This window comes from Electrona antarctica (genome assembly GCF_951216825.1).
Source record: "Electrona antarctica genome assembly, chromosome: 12".
NCBI classification, from domain to species: Eukaryota; Metazoa; Chordata; class Actinopteri; order Myctophiformes; family Myctophidae; genus Electrona; species Electrona antarctica.
In genome coordinates, this window is record NC_136793.1 from 32,481,086 (window position 1) to 32,507,682 (window position 26,597).

Genomic DNA, 26,597 nt, shown 5'->3' on the forward strand with positions numbered 1-26,597 from the left:
AATGGCTCACTCGGAATCAGAATACTGTGATCAAGGTTTGTTTTATTAAAACTTAGACCAGAAACAACATTTTATAACAAAGGGTAGAGCAGTATATTAAGTTATCAAATACTAACTGTTCGGCTGTTCATGGCCAAAATAGCTCTCTTTTTCCATATAAAGTGAAAAAAAAGACCTTTAAATTATTCCAAAACAATGCACCTTTCTATAGGATGTTTAGAATACTTTTGAAATTAGGCCACTGTGGTGATAACATCAATACATATAGCTTTTATTCCTTTTATGAAAGTTCTAAATTGTTTACAAAACTATCGCGACCTGTTGAAAATTACAACAATGAACATATATCCTTCCTGATCCAAAGGACATTAACTGACCATGGTACATGGGATGCTATTGTAGCAATACAAGGACAAAGTTTTCCATGACAAAAGGAAGGGTGTTTTTACTTGTAATACTGCATAGTTTTCTTTCCTCTAATTGTGTACTATGCAGGACCAAATAAATCATGCTATTTTCTAGAATATTTCAGAGCTGTCAAGCTTATTACCCACTGGGACAGCAGCTTCATACAGTAAGCAATAATACAATCCTTTGTAAAAATGTATTTGGCTTAATATGCAACTGCAAAAATAACTGGGATTCAAACATTTTTTAAAAACACAACATAGGGCAGGAATTTAACTTATTTTTCTGTACTCCTTTGCAGTTTTCCAATGTGTCATACAGGTTGTAACACATGAAATTACGTAATGAAGAAAAAAAAATTATATAGATTGCCTGACAAAACAACTGCATGTTAGCTGCTTCCTCAGGGTTCAAGATAAGCTGCACAACTTTGAGGATTTTCTGAAAGTATTTATTTACATTATTGTAATAAATACAACTTGTATACACACAAAAACCACTTTTCACACATCACATCTGAAATATCAAACATTTTGCATACAACATCTTAACATACATACATCATGTTTGGCTGTGAACATTTAAAAAAATACTCTCCCCTATGGATTTGCCAAACTTTCACTAAGTCAGCACAACAGAAGAATACACCCTGCAACTTGAGGCGTGTAATTTGATATATTTACACAAATATTATGCAATATTTTGTCTTCATAAAATATATTTTGCCCCTAAAAAGCTCAACAACAATTGGTCATTACACATTCTATCATACTGGTGAAAAAGAATTCCCATCTTTGTCGAAAGGAATTTCTAAATAGGAAATAATCAAGTGGGATTAAGGCTTTCTCACAGGAACTGACATAAGGACAGGACTAGATTAAAGGGAAGTCAATCAACCTATTGGCCATATTTAGTTACATGGTGACCATTTTGCTCTTGCATCATAGTTGTGGAGAGTACATCTCAGAGTGTGTGCTCAATACAGTAAAATCACCATCACTAATCTGTAAGGACACAAGATGGCTTTCCGTAAAATAGGTTATCATCCTCCTCCCCTTCATCCTTTTACTTCTGGAGAAGCATTCTGGCAAAGTCTGAATTAGACAATGGTTTTGTCTGTGCCTCAACCGCAGTTTCTCCAGTTGCATTGACAACTGTACCGTCTGTCCCTGGTATGGGTTTAGCTGCAGTCCCATTCGCAGCTTTGTTTGCAGACCCACTCTGACGTAGCGACCGAGGAAGTAATGACAGCTGTGTGCGTCCTCTCCCTCTCCTGGAAAAATAGAGTAAATCACAATACCATTACCATGTGCAAGACTGACAATATCACTTTTTTTTTTCTCTTAATTTTTATCCCACGATTTTGTAACCCATTTTTCACCCGTGTCAATTATCTAATAATGTGATCCTGGGCTCTACACACCCTCCGCCAACCTAGTCCCCATATATGGGGGACATTGGGAGAGCAACAGACTTGAACTCATGCTTCCTTCATGCCTGAGTGTCCAAGTTGCTCCTTTACACCTGACAGGGGGGAGTCTCACTGGTTGGACGTAGCGTGTGGAAGGAACACGTTATTCCAACCAGTTCCTTTCCCCTCCATCAGGCGCCCCGGCTGGCCAGGGGGAGGCAGTTTAGAGACCAGGATTACTGCATGTTTTTTGTGAGGGTACCTACCCTAGGGGACACGGGGAGAACATGATGACGCGGAGGAGGAAACACGCCCACAGCGTCCCCAGCGGGAATCGAACCCAGAACCTTCTAGCTGTGAGGCGACAGCACTACCAACTGTGCCACCGTGCCCCCGACAATACCACTCTTAACTCCAGCAAATGTCTATAGATAGTACCAGTCCTGGATTCCTAATGACTTGAGGATGAAGCTCAGTCTAATACCTTGTTTACACTTGGTATTAAATGCATCTTGAGTAGTAAATAAACTATCATAAACAGAATGAAATCATGTTGCCAAATACAACTCGGTTTCAGCAATATGATTTCAATCTGTTTATAATGCATGTTTATGGTTTGATTAAATTGTATTTTGTCAGATTTGGTCAGTCAGTCTAATCAGATTTCATACTACAACAGCTGTTTCATTCTTCATAGTAGTAGTAGTATTGAAGAGGTTTTAGTATGAGGTGTGTTATAAGCAAACTTACGATCCATAGATCTGGATCTGGCGAGGCTTCATGGCTGTCATGGGCCCACTAGAAGCTTCCTTATTTCTTCGAGGCGGGTTACTGATGGCCACAGCTATAGTCTTGCCATCTATAACCATACCATCCAACTTCAACACTGCATGGGAAGCCTGGGCTTCATTGGCAAACTCAACATACGCCAGGCCCTGTAAAACCATGCAAAATAAATGTGATGCAGGTTACACAGCACAACACGTCCTATCATTCAATGGAGTCCAGTAGCTATTGCCAATGGTCCAGTATATCATTTGAATTTGTTTAAGCTGATTAAAAAATATATACTGTATAAGTACAAACACATATGCTAAATAGTAAATACAGTAACCCCTCCCTGCATAAACCTCCATTCATCCACAATACAGCAATATTATGGATACAGCATCACACACACACACACACACACACACACACACACACACACACACACACACACACACACACACACACACACACACACACACACACACACACACACACACACACACACACACACACACACACACACACACACACACACACACACACACACACACACACACACACACACACACACACCTTTCAGATATAGCTGTGTAATTATAATCCTACAATTACTTTTCAATTTATGTACAACTGGCTGTCAACTTCAAAAGCCCCTAAAATGTACAGTGACATCACTGTAGTGCCGACTAAAGGACTTCCTACTCCTGATGCCAGGTCCACCGCTAATACAAACAATAACAGTTCACAAATATCCATCATGGAACAGAGCACTGCAGGGTCAAGAGCCATGCAGTCCTTCCAGCTCACCTTGGGTTGGCCTGAGCGATACGTGACCACACGGACATCTATGACAGTGCCATGATCCTTGCACATCTCTTTTAACTGCTCCTTTAACTGCTCCTGGGTGCATGAGTTAGGCAGGCCTGAGATGAAGATCTTGTGTTTCTCCATAGTCTCATTGTATCTAAATACCTATAGAGATAATCAAGTAGTCATTACTGCACAACATGTACACAGCCCTCATGTTCAGTGCAAATACAATCAACATTTACCAGCCATTACCTTGAAGTTAGGATTTGCGTTTTTGTCCACACAGGGTGATACAAATACAGGTCTTCCTTCCACATCTCGTCGGTCAAGCTTAAGGGCTTCAGGGACTGATGCTTGGCATTCAAACTGTATGTAACCATAACCTTTGAACTTCTCCTTGTTGGAGCTGAAGATGAGGCGCACCTGCTGGATGGGACCACAGGGCTCGAACAGAGTCCGGAGCTTCTTTTCTGGCTCCTGCAGTGTGTATGCCAGGTTGCTGATGAATACACTGCAGTCATCATTGCGCAGCTCAGGCTTGTCATCCTGTTGCTTCTTTGCAGTGACTGCTGCTGATCCCATTTGGGCCCTTTTAGCACCAGGTGGTGCAGGCCTGTGACCAGTGGCCCCTTTCCGCCCAAATAATCCTGTCTCTGTCTCCATTTGCTCCTCTGTACCTGGGTCAGCATCTCCTCTGTGCCTCTTAGGAGCATGTTCTGTCACACAATGATTATTGTTATACTAAAATATACACTCAATTCCACTGATAATGTGTTTTCTAGAGAAAAAACAATGCATAATTGGAAAAACATAGACTATGTCTTTACCAGAGTCTTCATTCCATTCATCATGATAATCCCCCTGCTTGGCTTTCCTTTTCTCCCCAGCTCGGTTTCCTTGCTGACCCTTCTTCTGGGACTTCTTTTCTGCCCTAACCTTCCGCCGCTGCTCGGTCTTCCCTTCCTCCTGACATGCCAGGGTGGCTTCTTTCTCAGCCACCTGTGATGGGTGCAGGAGATTAATATCAGCAGGCAACAGTGAAAAAAGGGCATCTGTTAAGTGTTGTGCACGCAAGAGTGCTTACTTTGACTCTCTGCTCATTGACTTTGTTCAATCGAGTCTCTGTCTTCTGCACTGCTGCATCCCATTCTTCCAGAGAACCTGAAGGTGAAAGAGGGCACATGAAATTCTGATCAATGTATTCACTATCTTTATCCTACAACATTTTTATTTGTATTCATCCGGTGACAGTCTGCTCAGAAACTGTGCTTAGTTTGCATTAAATTCATACAACAACACTTGACCAGTAAACTTGGATCAACTTAGTTTTCTGATGCAGTCTAGTGAGACTCAGCGAGTGCGAACATACCCCTTTACCCCCCAAAAAACCAGGGGCATCATAGTGGTAGGGGCCTACCCATAAACCTCTGAAATAATATTAATCTGTCCAGTTTCTTCTTCATGGACATACTTACATCTCCGTAAAAGGTGCATTTATATAGCTTTTTATCCAAAGCGCTTTACATAGATTGTGCATACCATTCAACCACCATTCATACACAGATGGCAGAGGGAAATCAGGAAACCATGCAAGGCACCAACCTGCACATCGGGAGCAATTAGGGGTCTTGCTCAAGGACACCAACTCTGGGGGAGCCCTGGATCGAAGTGGGAACCTTGCTGTTCCCATCCAGCCACTCTCTACCCCTGAGCCACTGTCCATGTTTTATTCCAACTCATACAAACACTAGGCTACTCAATTTGGCATTCCGCTGGGGGAACAACATTGCTGATATTAATTGGGTACTAATTCCCAACTATGTATTCACTAGTATTGCGTGGGCCGACCTGTAACCCGCAGGTCAAATAATGTATAATGGAATTTTACAAATGATTGTTGTAGCCACGTGCCCTGGGAAGAAATTTGCGCAGCCTACCGGAGTGTTGTGGAGGTGTGCTGGTTGATCTCCTCCTTTCACCAATAATTCCAAAACAGTGTGACTGTGAATACTTCCACGGCGCACGTGCGTGTGTGTGTGCGCCGTGCCGTGGACAACCCTGAACGAGTTTCTCAGGTCTTTAGTTGCGTTTTCTTCAGGGTCTGTGAATCCAGTCGTTGTTGTATAACTATACTGTATGTCTGCGACGCATGGGTGAGTCTCGCTTTTCTCCCCTCAAGGCAACCTCTCTGTCTTCTCTCAATCTCTGCCATGTCGCACACGTGACATTTTGGGGGGTCAAACCCCCCCAATACCCCTTAAATGCATAGGAACTGCATTTTGGCACAGTATACTTAACCTATAACACAATACAAACACAACAGGTCTTACAAATCATTAGTCCAAATGTCTCTACTCTCTTGCAATGTGCAATGTCTTCTTCTGAAGATATCAGATATCCGATAACTATTTTCCCCATCAAAGCAAATAAAATAAAAATAAGCACACATTAAACAGCTTTTTACTGTTTTGGGTTTACTTACAATAAATTACTGTTTTTGGAAACCAAAAGATGTTGAGAATGGAGCAAAACATACTGTAGTACATTTTTTGGGGGACCTTGACTGCAAAGTACTATTTATAGTAGGCCTACAATCTTTTGGATTGCAGTGACCCCACATTGTTTCTTCAGGAACAATATTTCTAGTTATTATTATTATTATTACCTGTGCTTGCTACTGGATCTGCTCCTGCTGTCAGTACTTGCAGGGTCTCTGCTGGCTTATTAGCCAGGCTAGGTCTCTGCCTCTTCCCCATCTGTCTCACTCAGTCTCAAGCAACTCGATGGTCTCAATTTGCTCTGCATCTTCATCCCCTGGCATTGTTTTTCTAACTTTTTCTTTAACTACATTATCAGCTTTTTCAACTCTATCTTTTCTCTTAAACAGTTGAGCTATTGTTCGTTGCATTGCCATTTTGATTAAATTATTTGTTTAAATCACATTCTTCTGAGTGGCTTCTCATTCAACAAAAGTTGCCGGTGCTATTTTTATTTCGTTTCCTGTGCTTTTTATTTTTTTCGTTCTGAACCAATCAGAACTAAGTATTTCGCTGTGTCAGTCTGTCAGCCAACCAGAAACTGTTTTGAACGTTGGTGGAATTTAATTTGTCGTAGACTTAGAGTATATATACTCTAAGGTCGTAGAGCCTGCCTACTATATCCGGTCATATGCATATCTTAGGCAGATGAACGTCCGTTTCCGTATCCGCTCTATACCGGATGTTCAACCTGCAAAGTGAACTGGTACTCCCTGCAAGTCATGCGAGCCGAAGGGAGAGAAACACTTCTCCAGTCCGTGCGTTATGGTGCAGTGGTGGATTAATAACAACAGATCGCATCGCTGACTGACATAAACACACTGTTACAATTCAGAAGCACTTCATTAAGAAAACTCAACTAATAACACTTGTGTTAATCTGCCCGATTCTGACGTTAGTATATAATGTTTTGATTGTTTTCCTCTTGGACATGCGTTTCTGGGCACAGTGGCAGGTTATTTAATATAGTATTTTGAGGGGGGGGGTCAGGTCTTACCGGGTCGGAGCTCCGGACCGCCCCGGCCTACTTTCACCCCTGCGCGCAACTCTAGTATCCACTATCTAGCCTAGACCAGATCACTCTAGTTCGGAATGAAAACGAATTTGCGAAGTTACGTGACGTGAGGTAACAAAGGTTTGGAGCAATACTAAAGGCTAATTCGCTGGTAAGGGTAATAAAACAGGCATCCAGTCAGTTACAAGCTCATACTATAACATACAGGGTACCGCTTGCCCAAAGTCTGTCAAGCTGTGCCCACTGAGGAAGACCTGTAAAAAGTACTGACCTGTTTTTAGTGCTAACCAACCAACCTGTTGTCAAGTTGAGACATTAGCATTAACATCAAGTATTATAAGTTTCTCTGCAATCTTTGTGAGACGTACAGACCAACTAAAGAGAAATCAGGTCCCTGTCCGAAAGTGCTAAAAAGAGTAGACCTTCCACCGGAAGTTGATGCCAGAACAGTGCAGGTGGTACTTGCTTTGTTTTTCTTTGGTGTATACATACCATAGTATTACTTGGCATTATGATGTGTCTGGGGAATAAACACATTCTTCATCTTCAAACTGAACTCACCCTCTACTCTTTCGAAAGAGAGCAGGACTTCACACACATGCTCTGGGTAGTCTGTAGTGCACTGGACAGCCCGGTGTAGGGCCTTCCTGCAGTGCATGGGATCTCCATAAGACCTATGTATAAATAAAAACAAACAAATGCATCTAGTTACATTATTGCTCACACATTATGCTTCTGCAACTTCATTTCTAGTTATCAAGACATACACTGGCTGACCTTTCAAGATTATAGTACTCCAGCCACATGTTGGTATATTTGGCATTGCCTTTTGTCAGGATACTGTCCCACAGTTCTCTGGCCTTTTGCATGTTCTTGCAATACAGAGCCTGGCAAGTACAGGAAAGAAAAAAAAAATTATTTGTACCATTTACAAATACTTAAGCTAAAACTCCCCATTGCAGTCAGAACTGCAGACTCACCCCCAATTTACTGCTGCCTTAAACAGATGCTAAGAGCGTCTGCTAAATGGCAAATTGTAATTGTATTCAGAGGCAGAAGAATTTAGAGATATGCAAGAATCAATTTAGTGCAGTAAAATACTTTCCCTGCTACAATATCAAAACGTATACAGCAAACTATATATCACCATGTAATGTACACATGATATCTATTAGTATTATTATTATTTTTTACCTCTATCCTTGCCCAGATCTGCATTATGGTACAGGATGGATCTCCACTTTCACTGAACCCTGCAAGTGCACATCAGTGAGTGAAATGAAGTGAACAAAACTATAATTATGAAATAAAATTAAAATGTGACATCAAAACCTACTCTCTTCAACATCTTGTTTCATGTAGTCAAGAGACCGTGAGAAGGCTGCCCGCAACTCCTCCAACTCTTTACTTGATTCTGAGAAATGTAACAGAAGCATCAGAAAAGGGACTGATCCCAAAATCCCAAAAAGATCTATTATTTCCGGTCAATTTGCTCTCACCTTTGCTGAAATCGACACGCCTCCTCAGGTAGTCAAGGTATGCTTGCCAGATGTCCACATAATCGGTCGCTTGTATAAAACCAGCATTCAGTGCCTTTTCAAAAACATCTGTAAAGAAACCAGCCTACTGAATTAATAGTAGCCTACATAGTGGAAGACATTTTAACACAAACAGACCATTTAGACCAAAATACTTATTTTTGGCGAACGAAACCGTCGTTCTATCTACATACTGTATATATGTATAAATTAAGGCATAGAACTGCAAATCATAGAATGTGCATTAACTGTATCACAATATATACGATATCTCTGAAAAGGCATATTGTGGATGTGGCGACATTGCATCCAGAGCCATCTAATAGAAGAGTTGCAATATTGAGGGGCAGAAAACAGCCAGGTCACGTGGTTCATGTACTCGCGCAAGCCCATAGACTCCAATGCATTCCGTAAACTTCTGGTTATCCCCATGCTCCATAGAAGAAGAGCCGCCATTGGATTGGCCCCATGAAGTGAACAGTTTGCGTAACTCTGTCTTACTCTATGGCTCTGATTGTATCGTGCCGACGATATTTATCACCATATCGCCCTCCCCTAATTACTACAGAATTCTAAAAAAAGATTAGGAATGATCGTCTTTCTGTGAAATGCTGTAAATTAACTTGGAGAGAACCGTTTTTTTATGTTTTTACTCACATCTTTAAGGGGTTTGACCACTACATCCCTGATTATAATTAAAATGTACCACCATGATAGCCCTAGAGATTATTGGTTACCTGACACAATTTGATGATCTGCATCATGCCTCTCCAGGGCTAGCAAGTAGCTCTTCCACAGACCCATGGTCCAGGGGCAGTTCTTGACAGCACGCTCATGAGAAGAAAGCACTAAATCTTTAATCTTCAGTTGGCGGTCCTACGGAGCCCAGGGGAAACAGAATTACAAAAAGACTGTTAAAGGGCCACTTCACCCATTTGCAACTAGAGCTTATTTTAATTATGTTTAGGACACAAGAAACACTTCCCTGGGGTTTTTGTGTGTGTAATATGTTTTTTTTTTTACCAAAAACCGGTCTTGAAAATGTGGTCTCACTGACTTCCTGGACTACAAAGTCACACCTCCATGCAGCCTCCCGCTCTCCACAAAGAGGGCAATAAACTAAAGCATTATGGCCATTGTAGGAATTCAGCAATCCAGTCAAACACACAGATCTTTCTGGCCATAGAGTGCAAATTTCAAATTGTGCTACGGTTAGCTACTACAATTAATATTAACATTGAGTGACTGCAGTTTCTTCCCGTGGTGAAATGTCCCTTTAATGGTCATTAAATAAATTGAATAATGGCCTTTTGTTTACGTTACTTCATTTGTGGATTGCCATACTTTCTAACATTCCACATATTCTTGCAAATTTCTAAAATGGATATCTTAGGGCCTCAGTTCCAGCTTATTTATGTAGGCCACTAGGCCATATCTTTTACCAAAAAATAAAAGAGAAATGGCCTAACACTTCAAACAGGATCATAATGTGGTCTGGTGGCTCAGACCATGTGCTCCTTGGGAGCCCGAGTACATGCGTTCAAATCACACTCCTGGTCTCGCTTGTCTCTTCTCTCTCACTGTCCTTGGTTTACCGTCTCTCTACTATCTCCTATTTAAGAAATAAATTATACAAATGCCTGATAAACCGGAACTTAATTTGAAATATGACTATATTACTAATCTAAAGCAATTCAATTAGGAAATACTGTACTCCCATTCATTGAATTACTTCCCCCAGTAATCGGTAGGAGACTTTCATCATATGCCTAGAAACCTTTGTCATACAAGAGGGGCCCATGTACAGTATGTGACCATATGGCTCTTAATCCAAGAGTGAAACTGACTGACTGAGTGCAATGTATTATGATCATTCCATTAAAGCACTGTTTCTCAACGTCAGGTACGGGGAGCACCAGGGTGGTCCAAATGGGCCCTTACAGGTCTATAACTCTGAAAATGTACATTTGTACACTATCAAGAGTTAAATTAACACTGCAGATTTTACAGTGTGGATTGAGTACCGGACATGTAAGGGGTCAATTTGGACTAACGTTGAGAACCAGTGAATTAAAGTATCTTTCCAACAATCAGTCACACGTAAAATGACAGGCATCTTGATGAATTATTGGCTATCGTGTCTGGGTTTAGCGTTCTCCATGTTAGCATCTCATTATCACCCCATTAAACCAATTAAAAATCCCATGAATACATTTTAGCAGGAGATGCAGGATAGATGTCGGTGTAATTAAAATGAACACAGTGAAACACAGCCCCACACTGCAGCTTAGAGTGGGGGAGGGGATACTCACCAGATAGGTGTTGTATTTGGCCCACATGTCTGGTACAAGACAGTTCTCTGCCAGTGTCCGCTCAAAGATTATCTGGATGCGTAACGGATCACCCTCCTTCAGTTCAAAATCAATGTAAGACTGATATTCTGCCAGCTTGGGCGGCTCTGCTACCATCTGCAGCAAGACATTGACATATCAAAGAATTGTAATGCCAATGCATAGTATATAATTTAAGAGTCAAATGTAATAAAGATTTCTGTCTAATATATGCTTAACAAGACATTGTTTTTTTGAAACAGGCAACATTAAATGTTTTTATAAAATAGGTACCAGAGCATCTTCATATGGCTTGTACTTCTCCATCTGTTGCAGGACTTTTTTGTACAGTTTTGAAACCTTCTCAGGCACCCCCTGCTCAGACCACTCGTCATACTCTGCATAGGTGGCATCCATGTCTACAAGAATGTCAAGATCATAAACACAATGCAAATTATTATTATTAGTAATAAAAAATACAAACATAAGTTTAGACTCCTACATAAGTGGACATTTATTTTCAAATTATCTTGGTGTCATGTCTATAAAACTCACCCAGTGGCATGTATAAAGTAAATAAGTAGTGACTATAACCAGAACGTTGGCACAGGTTATTAACAAGATAGGCATCCAGAAATTTCCCCAGAAATTAGAACGACGGTTTCGTTCGGTTAACCCGACTCCACCAGATGGGGGTGGTATTGATTCACAAGTTCACAACACAGCCTCCATCTGGAATCGCTGACGCAGTAGCGATGAACCGAACCAGCCGCGGTTCGGACCAATCAGCGGCAGCTATGGGCAGGATCTGCCAATCACCTGCCAAGTAGGTTGAAAAAAGGGCCCGCCTTCTTCAGCTATTGGGTTGCAGAGATACCAGATGGAAGTAGTTTGTGAAACGAGTGTGAAGCAAACTTCTTCAATCTGGCGGAGTCAGGTTACCTCTGGTAGGCATTCGGCAGGACCCAAAAAAGGCAGTAGGCAACGGGGGGCAGACTTTTGTCCGGAAAACGATCGGATTAGGGTTTGGGGAACATGCGTTAAGGTTGGCAAAAAACAGCTTTCTGGCCTAGACAGCAGATACAGACATCCAAACAGAAAAGTCCTATCTGATTGCATTAAACGACATTAAACTCACTTCGCCACTTGATTTGCCACTCACTTTATGCATGCACATACCCTCTATTCATATGTTCCAATGTTCAACGCCATAAATAAAATGCTGTACAATCTGGGAACCATCATACAAAAAAAGGAAAGAACAGTGCAATCTGCTGTTTGTTGTCTCCACCAGGCCGAAGGCATGGGGGGAAGAGTATGTTTTGCACTCCGTCCGTCAGTGTGTCCTTCTGGCGTCTGTGGACAGCTAATCTCTGGCACTGTTGGCTTGATCGCAGCCACACTCTGCACACACACTCCCTGGATGCCAGAGCTGAACCTCTGGCCCAAAGTGTTCACATTGGCCTGTTATAGCGCCACCAGGAGCACATTTTTTGACAGTACACCTACAGATTTTGTCCAAACATCATGCAAATTGGTAGTCTCTCTATCCACCTTTTTCATATAGCCCATAAGTCTTTGCGTTTGTGTGTGCATAAGTTCCTCATTCTCTTGCTGTGTTGATATCGATATACGATATATCGTTACATGCCTAGTCTTCACATATAACTGCACCGATCTGTGTAAATCGTTGTATGCACACTCCCTATAGCAGAAGGAAAAACATCTGGCCTGCATTTTTCAATTCTGCCTTTTCCAGCGCCACCAGGAGGCCTTCAGATTTTATCCAAATATCAATTCTGGTGGAGACCTGTGCCCCAAGGGGCACTTCTTCTAGTTTTGAATTTGCCTCTGGGCCCAATAAAATGTGGATAACAGGACATTTGGTCCACCCTCAGGCCTTCTCTTTCGGTGGGGCACCTATGTTTTCATTCCCACTAACAACAATGTATACACGTTCTGAATGCCCCTGCCGACGGATTCAGAGTGCAGCTCGGAATCTGTTCTTGAGAGATTGTTATCTGTATGACATTTAATCATCAGGTAAAATTGCATGATCGTGACAGCCAAAGTCAGCTCTGGTCAGAGCACCCACTCTGACCAGAGGAGTTGGAATACATACCCATTAAGGGGATAGCCAGCTGGCGGCGGAACAGTGTATGGATGCGCTCAAGCTGAGTGTTCAGTAGCTCCAGCTGATCATGGGAGGGAACGCTGCCGGGGGGCGGCTGAAATTATGTGAAGGTAAAAAGTCATAAAAATATCAGTACTATACCTTTGTCTAAGATTTCAATCGTGAACATTGAATTTAGCATATTCTATTATTAAGCAAAGGTGAGCCACCACAAATTCAAAACATGGTACAACATTATTGTTTTCATTCTAAAAATTAAAAAAAATCACACCCGTGTGAACTGAGTGGTGCACCTCCCCTCTCCCCCTGCGCCCCCCCCCCCCCCCCCCCCCTCTCTCTCTCTTATTAGCAGGCAACAGTGCAACACTATCTCTCGCTCTCGGTTTCTGGCACAACAGCGCCACTTTTGCCCCTACTGCTACTCATAGTCACATAGGTTAACACGGACATTGCTGTTCCTTGGAGTGGTTGCACCAGATGATTTTGATTGAGATGATTCTTCTAAGTCAAAATCTGACAACTTGCATTTGACCTACACATGCAGCAAAGGTTGTAGGCAAAAACAAGCATGCTTTGACCTGGACCGCAGCTGAGCGGTCCAGGCACCTAGGCCGGTAATCCAGCCTGACGGCGTGTCGCGAGTTCGAGTCCGTCGACCTTTGCTGCATGTCTTCCCCACATCTCTCTCCCCTTTCCCGTCAAATTACTGTACCCTACCAATAAAGACAAAAACGCCAAAAAAATATCTTAAAAAAAACAAACAAACAAGCATGCTTGAATGAACACTTAGTGAAATCAATGCCAAGGAAGGAAACTCAGACCTGTACTGTGGACAGTATGGCATTCTCAAACTCTCTGTAAGCCTCCCACACTGTCGCTCCCTTGGCCATGTGAAGGCCCACCGCTGTCAGGGCCCGCTCAAAAATGGACCTCGCTTTGTTCATCCCACCAGGTAATCCCATTCCACCTATTGAGTACTGGGCATATTCAAGCCAGATATCTGGACCTGTAGGTAAAGACAATGAACTAAATAAATATAATGCTTGTTCAGTGACAGTGTCAAACCAAAAGCAGTAATAACTCTATAAAGCACTTACAGATGTAGTCCTTCACAGCCCTCTCAAAGAGTTCATAAACTTTCTCCCGGTTAGGCTCCTCCTCGGTTAGGCGGATCTCATCCTTGAGCCAGTCTAACCAGATCTCTGCAGGGTGAAGATAATTAATACTTTGTGTTAAATGACGGTGGGATAGCTGAATGTGTAGTGAGGCCACCTGGGAAACAGAAGGTCCTTGGTTTGCCCCCCAGCCCTAGGTATCCCTGTCCAAGACACTTGGCCCTAACTGCTCCCCAAGTGTGGTATTAATGGCATTTAGCCACTACTCCTAATAGTTAGAATGATGGGTTTAATGCAGAGTATTATTTCTTATGACAGTTCCCCCAAATGAACTAGCACAACCGTGTTACTTGTTGAAATAACTCGAAATCAGTTATCTTCAGTGAATGGCACAGACATGTGATGAAGTATGTATTTACTCTTTGGCCGTTTGGTAAACGCTCCAATATATGACTGAACTTGGTCTGACCTGCATGTCAACTTTGTCGAGACAGTGAACTTTATATACACCTACCTTCAGTGAGTGGGAAAAGTTCACTCATTTTCTGCCTTGCCCTGCGCAGAGGGATCAGATCTCCCTCCTGCCTTAGTAGCTTGATGAGATCCACATGGCAGTTGTAGTCAAACGCATTGATGGATAACTGAAATCACACAAAAAATAATCAATACAGTTTGGCAAATCCAACGTTAAAGGCAAACGTAAACAATGAGATGCGTCTCCATCGTCCTCTTATAAGAGGAGCCTCGTCTGATCAGACGAGGTTAAATCTCTGCGGGAGTACGTCTGGCAATCTGACTAAATACAAATAGCAATGCTTGTGACGTTGCTACTGTATGATTTTACTGTATTTTTATTTGGACTGTAAAGGTCCAAAGTCTTTAATCAAAAAGGGCGCGTGGTTGTTCAGGAACTATGGTGGGGACCCGGGGGCTAGCATTGATATTAGCTAGAAAGCTAATATGTTATCCGCTCAGTGTCTTGTGGGTCCAACTGTAATGCACTTGCAGGCAGTGGCACTGGTTTGCTCTGATAAGATTGCATAAAATATTATGTTCAGATTCGGTTTACTGTTTAGGACAGCTAACTTTTGCTAGCTGCTGGTGTGTTTACCACCCATTCATTCATTCTAACGTTGTCCGTTACCTGCTCCTCCAGACGTTGGATTTCGGCTTCATTTTCTTTCTCGTCCTCTGATGATTCGCCTTCATCTTCATCGGCTGAATTTTCGATACCCATGCCCTCCTCGTCGTCCGATTCCATCTCTCTTTCCATCCTTGCGTCTTCCTCCTCCATCTCTTGTAAGTGCGTTTCCTCTGCGTTGCTGCTTGCCGCTGCCATGTTGGAAGGTCTGCCTGGTAACAGGAGCCTGATGACAACACGCTGCAAGGAGTACGACGGTGTCGCGTGCCACTGCCGAAAACGCAGTCTACTGCGATCCTGCGCAGATCTACAAGCTAGAGTAGCAAACAGCCCAATACAAGATAGAAGAAAGATCTGCCACTTGTAAGTCTGCGTGAAGTAGGCGGCCGCCTTTTTAGGAGACCGGAAGCACAAGTGCACCTGACCTGTGATATTCGTTCGTGTACAGTCGTTCGATTCCGTCAATCGTCGTTTGTCAACAACATGGCGTCGGTGTGCTTACGAAAGTGTGGCTCTTTGATAGTATTTGGTCGAAGGTTATTGTTCCCGGAGCTAAAGGCGCTTTGCCAATATCACAAAAAGGTAACTAAAATCATGTTGTGACAATTTAGGTTCGCAAGCATGCCATGAACCTTGAATAACGTCTATTTTGCGTGTATTTGTTTTTTTTGTCGACGGTGAACACTAGCAGTAGCCACATAGCTGCAGCAGAAACAAGTTAAACAACAACATATTCTTCTGTCTGTGTCTTTCTCTCTCTCTCTCTCTCTGTTTGTCTCTCTCTCTCACTGTCTTAAGGTGGTCGACCACTATGAGAACCCAAGAAATGTGGGTTCCCTTGACAAAAACTCAAAACATGTGGGGACAGGATTAGTGGGCGCACCAGCCTGTGGTGATGTAATGAAACTTCAGGTATGCCTGTGCCCTTAGATGACTGATCCACACACAGTCTTATTTTATGGCCCATAAACCACAACTATTCATCTTCTGTTAACATCCACAAAACAGTGACTCTTGTTTGTCTAAAGATCCAGGTGGGTGACGATGGAAAGATTGTGGATGCGAGATTCAAAACCTTCGGTTGTGGTTCAGCTATTGCCTCCAGTTCTCTAGCAACTGAGTGGGTGAAGGGGAAATCTGTAAGTATGGCTTATTCAGTTATTCTGTCCCTAGAATGGCTAATATTTCATACATTGCATGCCATAAGGCCATAGAACACTCATTGCATTTCTGTGAAGGGATTTTAACTTGTAGCATGATGTACCATGTGTGTACTCAGAATTAATTGCTGCAACTTGGAGTCAGTTCTTGTCATCTAGTAGCAGAAAGCATGTATTTAGTTAAATATCTCCACTTTTCCCACGAGATTCACACATACCACATTCTCTGCAACGGGGTATCATTCACAGCAGCACTAAACGCATATACCGTAATCCTTCAATGAGCACATAGCTATGGACTCACAAAATCCATACCTGACAAGTATGGATTCGTTGGTGTGTGGTAATTGCTCACACATCATTTTGTGCCCATAGCTGATTGTTGAAGGAAGTTTACATGTTTTTAGTGTTAAATCCAAGCCATCCTGACCCTGTTGTGTACAGAGAATGTCATTCGTGTGAATCTTAGGGAATATTTTATAAAATACGTTTCCTGCTAGAACCTTCAAATGCATCTGATACTAAATGACAAAAAAGGTGCAGAAATTAATTATTGGGTAAGTTCACATGCAACATCACAACAAATGAATTTAGAATTCTCCAGAGATGAGTCCCTCCATAGAAATGTACCAAGTGTTCTATGTCTGTGTTTATAGAAAACATGAACATATGGAATATCAGGGCGGCGTAGGGCTTATCCCTGTTACAAGCAACCATTAAAGCAATAAGCCACAGGTGTCAGGTTACCGGGTATTTTATAATGGCTGAGAGGCGTAGTCAGATCCGACACGATAGTAGGGTCTCCTACAACGGTAACCAGCCAATCAGAATCAATTATTGGGACTAACCGTTTTAGAAAGCCCATTATATCATGCTGCAGTTGTGTTGTTGGGTTTCTTCATATTCTATATTCTTTCATGCAGGTTGACGAAGCTCTTAAGATAAAAAATACAGACATTGCCAAAGAACTCTGTCTTCCTCCTGTCAAACTTCATTGCTCAAGTAAGTTCGTAATGAAACAAAAGCAAACTTGCCTGCATTGTTTGTTTAGTTCATTCATAGATTGTACTGCTATGGTTATTGTCCCATATAAATTCAGTAACGTGTTGAAGTTCATAACCTCACTCATTTATTTGTAGTGCTTGCTGAAGATGCCATCAAAGCAGCACTGTCAGACTACAGACTCAAACAAGTGGACAAGAAGAAGGATGTTGCAGAAGTCAGCATTTAGTGTCAATGTGTTAAATATGCATGGTTTGGTGCATGGGTTTACGGCTTCCACATACTCCTCTTTATATAGAAATTAAATAAAACTTGTTGCTGGAGTAAATTTAACAGGTTGCCCATTTTACAGAATATAATTTCTGAGTGTTGTTGCTTCAGGTTAATTTGACCATTGTTGAAAATGAACATAAATAATACAGTTGAGTACACAATACATTTGGAGCAAAATCTGTCATCTCTAATTGATACTTCTGATCAGGAATGGGATAAGAGACACTTTACAAATGTATCATGAATCTATAATGCATATCTCTTTGGTATATTAATAAACATTTATAATTTGAGGTACAATTGTGTTATATATTTGTGCTGACATCAATCTTATTTACAAAATTATGTTTACCCTTGAGTCAGTTGTTTTAGGATTGTTGAAGTGGAGCCACCCGCTGGTGGTGAAGGAGAACCATTTTCAGCACCAGTAACACTCCCAATATTAGGAACGCTACCAGCACACACAACACAGCCAGTAGGGCTATGACTACTGGGGATAACTGTTGAGAGAATGGTCCAGGGTTGGAGGTAGGCAAGTACCCAGCCTTGTATGTGGAAAGTAAAGACCCTGTTCCAACCATGGTGGAATTCCTCACAGGGTACTGTGCTGTGATGTTGTCTATCCACGTTGGTGATTCTTCATTGGAGATAGAGGTTGTGGTTTTAACTAGGAGTGGAGTTAGTGACTGTTATATTGAGAGACAAACAATCCTCATAGCTAAGCATGTCTAAAGAGTTGTGTTCAGATAATATATGAGTCATACGAACATCATGGTTAGTATAATTAATTTGAGCTAATAGAGGTTCAGAGGTGGTGGACGATTCATTCGATTTTTTCTGTGATGGAATATTTATCAGACCACCCAAATGCCTTTTATTTACTAATGAATATTGGTCATCGGGTGTTGTGATCTCCACTATGGAGTTCAACTTTCTCTCCAGTCTAGAGACTACAAACGTTGGGACTTGCTCATTTGGCTTTAGGACCCGGGGACAGATGGCCATGACCGACAGGTTTAGAAGAAGACGATGTGCAAGATGAATTGGTTCAGTACATACAAGATCAGTGGCCATCTTCAGCCTGCCACTCAATAGCCAGCGATAAAGATACAGTATGTCGCACTCACACACCCACAAATTATTTGCCAGTTCCACAGATCGAAGTCGAGGCAAACTGTCAAAAGCACTCTCCGGGACTGAACGTAGGCAGTTACTGTTGATCTTCAGCACTTGCAAGTTGATCAGTGTGGACAGCGAGGGCAGGTCCAGCGCATTGATACAGTTTTTGGACACGTCTAGGTGGGTGATGGAGGCTGGCAGATTCAAAGGTAAACTTGTTAACTTGTTTCCCTTCAGTGTCAGGATCTGCAGCCTCCCAAGTCCCTGAAGTGCTCCAGGCTGTATGACACGAATGCGGTTGTCCTCCAAATCCAGGCGAGTTAAGTTATGCAGTTGCCGCAGGGCACCAGAGGTGATATAAGTGATGTGGTTCTCTTGAAGCTGCAGGGTCTCCAGGCTTGGAGGTAATCCACGAGGGAAACGGGCCAGCTGGTTATGACTGAGCCTGAGCTCCTGCAGACCAGAGAAGGGCCCAAGTATGTGGTCTATGTTACAAAGCTGGTTTCTAGCCACAGAGAGGACTGAGGTGTTGAGTGGGACGAAGGGAGGTAGGGACTTGAGGCCCAAAGAGTCACAAAGTACAAGAAGTCCTAGACGAGGACAGCAGCAACCAGCAGGACAGAGGGACATCACTGAGCAAGCTAAAGGACAGACGTATAGAGAACCATTACAATTTACAATTTAAGCATGCTTATCCAGAGCAGTGTACAAGTGCAAAATCTGAATAAGCAGAGTAAGCATGATCTGTAGCCTCTAGTCAATAAATAACAAGGTCAATAGTCCCCTAGAGTGCAGCGAGAACAGTGTCTTACTGTAGGTAACGAATTAACCTAGGATCTGTCTAAACAACATGCTATTTAAATAACATTCTGTACATTTTAAAGTATTAGATACCAGGCAAACAATGAATCTAGTATCTGTGTAAACAACATGCTATCTAAATAACATTCTTATTTGTGGTAGAGAACTAACTAATCTATGAAACAAAACATGAAAACAAGTGGCCAGATATATCTGCATATTAAACTAGCATCAAGAAGGGATACAATGTTTACTTGTGTGCCAGATCAACGCAACATAAATACATAAGCCACCACACGTGCGAGTCTTGGCCAGGCCTGCCAGTAGGATACTGCATGGGTACCAAGGCATGACACTGTGAAGGGAAGACAAGATGACACTAGTAGAAGCATAACATTTACCAAATTGTAGACTTTTACACACCCTGTGTACTGATTATACTTGTGAAATCCAGTGTATCATCACAGTACAGATACATTCTAACCATAATAAAGGATTGATTCAATACCATACAAAGCATCGTAACTTACCATTATCCTTCGTTTGTATCATCTGCACCTCCTAAGATACAGACAGCAAGTTTCCCAGGAGTCCATAAGACTGTGTCAGTTTCTAAAGATAACCACCACTTAGACAGAATTCCAAGCAGATGCTCATCAAAATTTAATCATACCCTTAAGGTTCTCTATTACCTATCGGCCTACTGTATCCTCTTCATCATTCAAACTGAATGCACACTTTGCCGTTATTTGTTGAGGTATACATTAAAATGTACCAAAGAATTGTCCAATAGTTGCTGTGCAAAAAGCAACACAGCAGTTTCCCTAACTCTTATCATATTAAAGGCTACTGCGGCTTGATGGTCCATAAGTTGAACTAATAGTATTAGCATTCTGGGCTTTGTCAGAACCTTGTTGGGTGGTACTGTGGTTGTGTGCCTTTCTATCGCGAAGTGGGAAGAGTGAAAGTAATAGTAGTATTTTCCAGAATTATTTAGCACCTCATTGACAAAAGAGTAGGGAATCTGACCCTAGTGCAAGGGCCCTGTCTGAGCTCACATTTCCACCACTACAAGGTTACACCTTCTTTTGAGCTGTTCTGCCTTCATCTTTGATGTTTGCTCTTTGGTAAGTTGACACTGGGGGTTATCTGGACCAGACCGGACCAGATGGTATGTTTAAAAGAAAATGCAATTACAGTCCCCCTCTTTTCACATTTCTTTTTTTAACATTAAAATAAATCGGCTATAGATTTAAATAAATAAATAATGTATTTTGAAGCATGCTTCAGTAGATGAAGATCAGAATACCTAAAATGTCAGGATAAATTATACATAATAGCTTTGACATTAAAATCAACTTAAATCTGGTTAGAACTGGTGCAATCTCTGTCAATACTGGGGAATGTTCACTTGAGGGCAGCATTAACCACACTTTGTTGACAGAGTCCCCCAGGTAGGTTCTACAGTAGAACCTACTATGTCCCCTCCTTTTATCACTATACACCAAATATCTTAACAGAAAATAGCCAATCTACAAGCCCATAAGCTTGTAGATCTGCTATTTTCACTGAATATTTGCCCATAGGGATTAATGTGGTTAAATGTGGTTGAAGACCCTAACAGGAGCCCTCGTACAAGGTTTCTTCGACTATGCATGCACCTCTTGGTACCACAGCACCTCAAAGGCCCTTAAAACAAGACAAACAAACTGGTCAGGCTACTACTTGGCCCCAAACCCACCTCACCCCTGCCCATTTTGACAGGCTGGAATGGATTAGGGTTGATGACGAATGGGTCTGGTCCACAAGATTCGGTCCACAACACCAGAGTGCAACAAACCATGTGCAACCCAGATTCGGCACAAACAAGGGACTAAATTATTTTCGCTCATATGCCACCAAAATGTGGAACGCCCTACCAACAGTCATTAAGACATGCGAGTTGTGCTTGAAATGTACTGTAATTCTGAAAACTGTTAATAAATACTTCAATCAATCAATCAATCAAACTGAAACCACTAGTGATCCCACACTTCAAAAGACACCCATCATTAAAAAATAATAGCAATCCCAAAACAAATGTGTCTACCCACACATTTCATATATAGAAATAATAGGAAAGTTCATGTTTAGGAGCAAAATGTTCTGTGCCTATATGGTAGGTTGACCACTGTTGAAACATGTATACAATCATGTTTCAATTAGTACTGCAATCATAAACCAACAGCAGGAGAAAAGCTCTCTTCATCTCTAGGCTCGCTCTAAGTGCCTTCTTCTCTTTTGTTTAGAGTATGACATTACATTACAGGGAACACACTATTGAGAAAGTTAATGTTAATTAGCTGTAAAATATGTGTCTCACAAAATGATAGATCTGACATTGGCGTTAAAAATAATTATTCTTGAATTGAAAGCTTGCAATAATAGATTCCAGTTAAATGGTAAATGGTGCATTTATATAGCGCCCTTATCCAAGATCCAAGACAGAGATTATGCAGTACATTCACTGATTCACACACACATTCACACACCAATGCCGGAGGAAACCATGCAAGGCACCAACCTGCACATCGGGAGCAATTAGGGGTTCAGAGTCTTGCTCAAGGACACTTTGACACTAACTCTGGGGGAGCCCGGGTTTGGTCACTCTACGCAACATGTACTACTAGTTACTAAGAACCCTTGTTCCTTGTTTCTAACCTATTGTAATCTCAGGTCTCCTATTTAAGGCCAACTGTAGTTCTGGGTCTTTCAGTGTGACATTTGTTCTTCCATGTAATTCAAAAATGAAAGATATATCAAGATTTACAATTTATTAAACTTTAAATTAAGCATGTATACAAAAAAGGAAATATCAGTTGAAAAAATTGATTTAAACTACAAAAATAAAAAATATTAATAATTTCCATTATTAGCACAATTGCCTCCCTTGTTACAGTACCAGAATATCACACACTTACATACCTACAGACAGTCAACAGTATTGTGGGACAAACAGATTTCACTGCAGACTCATTCATTGTGTAACTTCGCATGGATTTCCCATCATACGATGTAAAGGAGAAATAAGAAGAAAACTGTTTCTAGTTGTCTTTATTATCCTCCATGAGTCATTTTAACCAACAAAGGTTAAAAGAAAAAGAAAAACAGAAAAGCAAATGTCTCCAGTCCTAGTATATGTTTTTGACTGCAGATAAAAACAATTCTAAAGCTAAAATCTATCTTGTATATAAATATGCCCATTAGTCATTTATGATTTTTTTTTTATCGCTGTTTCATAAAGCACTAATTCAAAAAAGCACTAATGAGAAAATTAAATAATAATACTTTGGGGACACATCCAAATTATATTCACAATAAATATTGAGGAATGGAAATGTCCGCAAAATAATATTTTATCAGACAAACCAGGTCTATCTTTAGTATGTTAAAGTTTTGTGACCTAGGCTCTCAAAATGAAATACAAATATGTAAATAAAAACTAAAAGTTAATATTAATGTCAATATGAGGAAATATTTTCTGCCACTCAATTCAAATAACATATTGTATGTGTTTTCATTTTGCATAATTTACAGCACCAAAATGCATATTTGATTGATCCAAAACTAGCACTACATCTTCACAAATAGCAATATGGACACACACCATATTCCTTTCACAACTATCAATATTTCAAGATCAAATGTAATAACACACAACCACCATTTTGAGCACTAATGCACATACAGTAGGCTATAGAATAAGATAATATAGTAGAAAACCAAGTTAATAAGTTCAGCAGACACATTGGGTTACAGCAGTATAATTCTATAATGTTTAAGAAGAATCCAATGTGTTGACAGAAATATGCAACAATTCCTTTACATGTGGCATATTTGAAATATGTATTACTTGTAAATGTGGGGACTATGGTCTGGCAGACAAGAAACATCCTGTTATCGTATCCATTTTCTGTCTGCTGCATTTTTCTTTTTTTCTTTCTTTTATTCTTTACCTCAGATTTAAACAGTATCTATCTAGTGATATTCACCCTTTCAATGTTTTAGGTTTTTGTTTAAGATACAAATAACATTTTAATTCTTGGAGCAGTCATAATTGCATTTTATGGTCATTTTACTTTGTGCTATAATACATTTTGAGGTATTTTTGCCCATGTCTGTGTGTTGTAGTAAACAAAATCCTCCTTGTTTATTTACTTCCTGGTTGGATCCCCAACATACCATCTCTTACGTCAACAGCAGTGGTTGGTACACTGTATAAAACCTAGTGGTTGGCCTTCTTCAGATGGCAAGTGCAGACAACAGGCTGACTGAAGCTGGTGCTTGGACTGGAGCTGTGGTGCACCTCCTCTCTCTGCTTGTACTTGGGCTCGTCCCTCCTTTTCTCCACCTCCACTGCCTCTTGTACTTTTCGAACCTCCTGTCGAGGAGATGACCTGACATCCCTGCCCCTCTCGCCCACCAGTGCCTTTGAGGGCATGCGCAGATTCTTGGGTGATGCCATGCTCTGTGTCTGAATTTTCTTGACGTGGTCGACAGCATACGGCCTGTCCTGGAGCTCACTTGCATTCTTGACACCTGCAGTCTTGTCTGCCACATGTTTCTTGGGGGCATTAGCAGGCGCCTTGTAGGCCTCCAGCTTGCGCTTATGACTCATGGCAGAGGCACAGCAGATGATGAAGACCATGACAATGAGGAGAGAGGTCACAACAATAATGATGAGTAGATTCTCCTGTAAGAAGTCCACCACTCGGCTGAGGACAAAGTCCTTGAGTCGGATCATGGTGGTGGTGATGGTGTTGACAAGTGTGGGAGCATCAGTGGTCGAGGTGATGTCAACGGGGGCGCGAGTAGAGACAGCGATCGGGAACAGGAACTCAGGCTCCCCTCCATCACCACTGCCATCCATGGTGATGTTGTAGAATAAAGGAGAGGCATGACCTCCATGACCCCATAGCAAGACCAGGGCCACGCACGTCAGGTTCAAAACAAAGTGGGACTTCATCTTCTCTTCCCAATCCTACAAACACAAGAGACTGTGTTGATTCAATGCACAAAGAAGGTGCCACATCTGCCATATCTTAGTCAGAGATGCATACTTTCCCATTCAAGATATAGAAATGTATGGTACATGTTTCAGAAAATATTTAGTTATAGTTTGTAAAAAAAGAAAAAGAAAGAAAAGAATAAAGTAATTCAAACATCCACGACTTTTCTCCCTGCAGCTATTTTCAGAGTGAGTAGGCTAGGTATCATTTATTCGGGGTGGAGACTGTGAGTTTGGTGCTGTAGGGCTTATAATTTGTAAAGTGTAGGGAGGCCACCCATCCACCACACCAAAGCCAAGAGGAAGCTATATATTCCTCAAGGAGCAGAGAGGCGTGGGAGACCTGTGGCTGTGGCCTCTATATTTACACAGAGCAGCAGCTGCTGTACAAAAGACTGGACTAGCAGTAGATATTAATGCATGGGATACAAGGAGGGTGTTGTGGATTTCAATCTGCTATTGTACCGATTAACTGGCTTTAATGTTTTACATCAGTGGTTTTCAACCCTTTTCACATCAGGGTCCATTATTTATTTGGCATTTGAGCCACGGACCACTGTTTGATGAGATTTAGACCCAAAACTTAGAATGTTGTTGTCGTCGGATTGGATTTTGTCCAAATAACAATTATTCTACATTCGCTAATTGTGTAGATTTCTTGTAAATTAAGTAATGCAGATGTTTAACAATAATTTAACTCTTGATCCATTTGGTTTCATTTTACACTCTCAAGAGTTAAAGATCTAATAAGGGTCCAACTCTCCATCATTTAGCTGGGGACCACCTATAGCAGAGTCATTACTGTAGATCTTAACATGGTATGTAATTAGACAATGCTTAACTCAAAAGTCGAGCTACTAATCAACATGTTAGAGCGAACCTCGACTAATCAACTGCTTTTTCCCCCTTTTTTCTTTTTACCTTGAATACATTTCCCAATGTCTACTTGTGTGGGGGTACTGTTCTATGTGTAATATTAATCTTATATACTGTTAAATCAGATGATTGGCTGGCACATCACTCACAGATGAACGACATTGAGAAGGCAAACATGCAAGTATTACTTTTTCACAAGCTTAAACATGCATGCATGCATGCACATATGCCTACTGTACAGTATATAGATAGACTAAAGGTTGGTATTGATAGAAGGTTAAGTAAATAATTTGTACCAGAATCAGGAATGCAAAAAATAATAATTGAAACACACATAGGCCTATTCACTGAATAAAACTGGTAGTTTTCTTATAAAAGTAATGAATTATATACACTTAGACTTAAAGGTAGCGTAAGTGATATTCTTTGTTAAAATAGGTGTTAAATAGCTATATATTCAGATTTGTTCAGTAGCAGGAGTCTCCATATCTCTCCAGCTCTTTATTAAACAGAAAATGCATTTTGAGGTAGAGAAATCAATTTGATCCAATTAGAAGAGAGAACTCACACAAGATATACAGTAGATTAAACAAATGAAATTGGAAATGATGACACACAGGAACACACACACAAACACAAATAACGCTCTAAATGGGTACTCCCTCCTGATTGGCTGAAAGTGGCAACCCACCTATTTTCTGTTTATTAAAGAGCTGGAGAGTTACTGAACAAACTCTATAAACAGTGATTACTATCAGAATACAAAAAACAAAACCAAAAAAAGTTAGTTTTAACCAAATAACAATTACCAGTCACAGCATAGGAACTCTTGAACATCAGAACAGCAATGCAAATGTTCTTACTTGGGATACAGTATCACCCAAAATACTGTATGCATATCTGCCTTCACTTGTCTCTTAAATGAAAGTTCAATTAAATGTAACAAAATCTGAATATATATAGTGTAAAAATGAAACAAAATGTCAGTATGTGTACTTACAGCATGTGATTTCTTGGGCTTGTCCTCTGAGCAGAACACAACTTGAATGAAATAGGGAGAAAGAGAGAATAAGGGGGAGATGAGAGTAATGAGAGGAAACTGAGGGTGG

At 41.1% G+C, this 26,597-nt stretch overlaps 3 protein-coding genes across 3 annotated transcripts; 1 reads left to right on the forward strand and 2 right to left on the reverse strand.

Moving 5' to 3' along the window:
* Positions 1–155: 155 nt before the first annotated feature.
* On the reverse strand, positions 156–15,547 carry sart3 (spliceosome associated factor 3, U4/U6 recycling protein). Its single transcript, XM_079517188.1, has 19 exons — positions 15,214–15,547; positions 14,584–14,710; positions 14,052–14,156; positions 13,776–13,960; positions 12,943–13,048; positions 11,115–11,239; positions 10,803–10,958; positions 9,228–9,366; positions 8,452–8,559; positions 8,289–8,366; positions 8,147–8,205; positions 7,730–7,839; positions 7,514–7,626; positions 4,485–4,561; positions 4,228–4,399; positions 3,653–4,116; positions 3,398–3,562; positions 2,570–2,754; positions 156–1,681 (listed from the first exon to the last, which is right to left on the reverse strand). The coding sequence occupies exons 1-19, from the start codon at positions 15,406–15,408 to the stop codon at positions 1,474–1,476; spliced, it is 2,877 nt and encodes a 958-aa protein (XP_079373314.1). The 5' UTR covers positions 15,409–15,547; the 3' UTR covers positions 156–1,473.
* A 52-nt stretch (positions 15,548–15,599) lies between these two features.
* Positions 15,600–17,945, forward strand: iscua (iron-sulfur cluster assembly enzyme a). Its single transcript, XM_079517192.1, has 5 exons — positions 15,600–15,792; positions 16,009–16,122; positions 16,239–16,349; positions 17,294–17,372; positions 17,510–17,945. Exons 1-5 carry the CDS (start codon positions 15,694–15,696, stop codon positions 17,599–17,601), a joined length of 495 nt encoding a protein of 164 aa, XP_079373318.1. The 5' UTR covers positions 15,600–15,693; the 3' UTR covers positions 17,602–17,945.
* A 4,697-nt stretch (positions 17,946–22,642) lies between these two features.
* tmem119a (transmembrane protein 119a) lies at positions 22,643–26,514 on the reverse strand. The gene is made up of 2 exons (XM_079516332.1): positions 26,489–26,514; positions 22,643–24,585 (listed from the first exon to the last, which is right to left on the reverse strand). The coding sequence occupies exon 2, from the start codon at positions 24,568–24,570 to the stop codon at positions 23,830–23,832; it is 741 nt and encodes a 246-aa protein (XP_079372458.1). The 5' UTR covers positions 24,571–24,585; positions 26,489–26,514; the 3' UTR covers positions 22,643–23,829.
* Between the last annotated feature and the right edge of the window lie 83 nt (positions 26,515–26,597).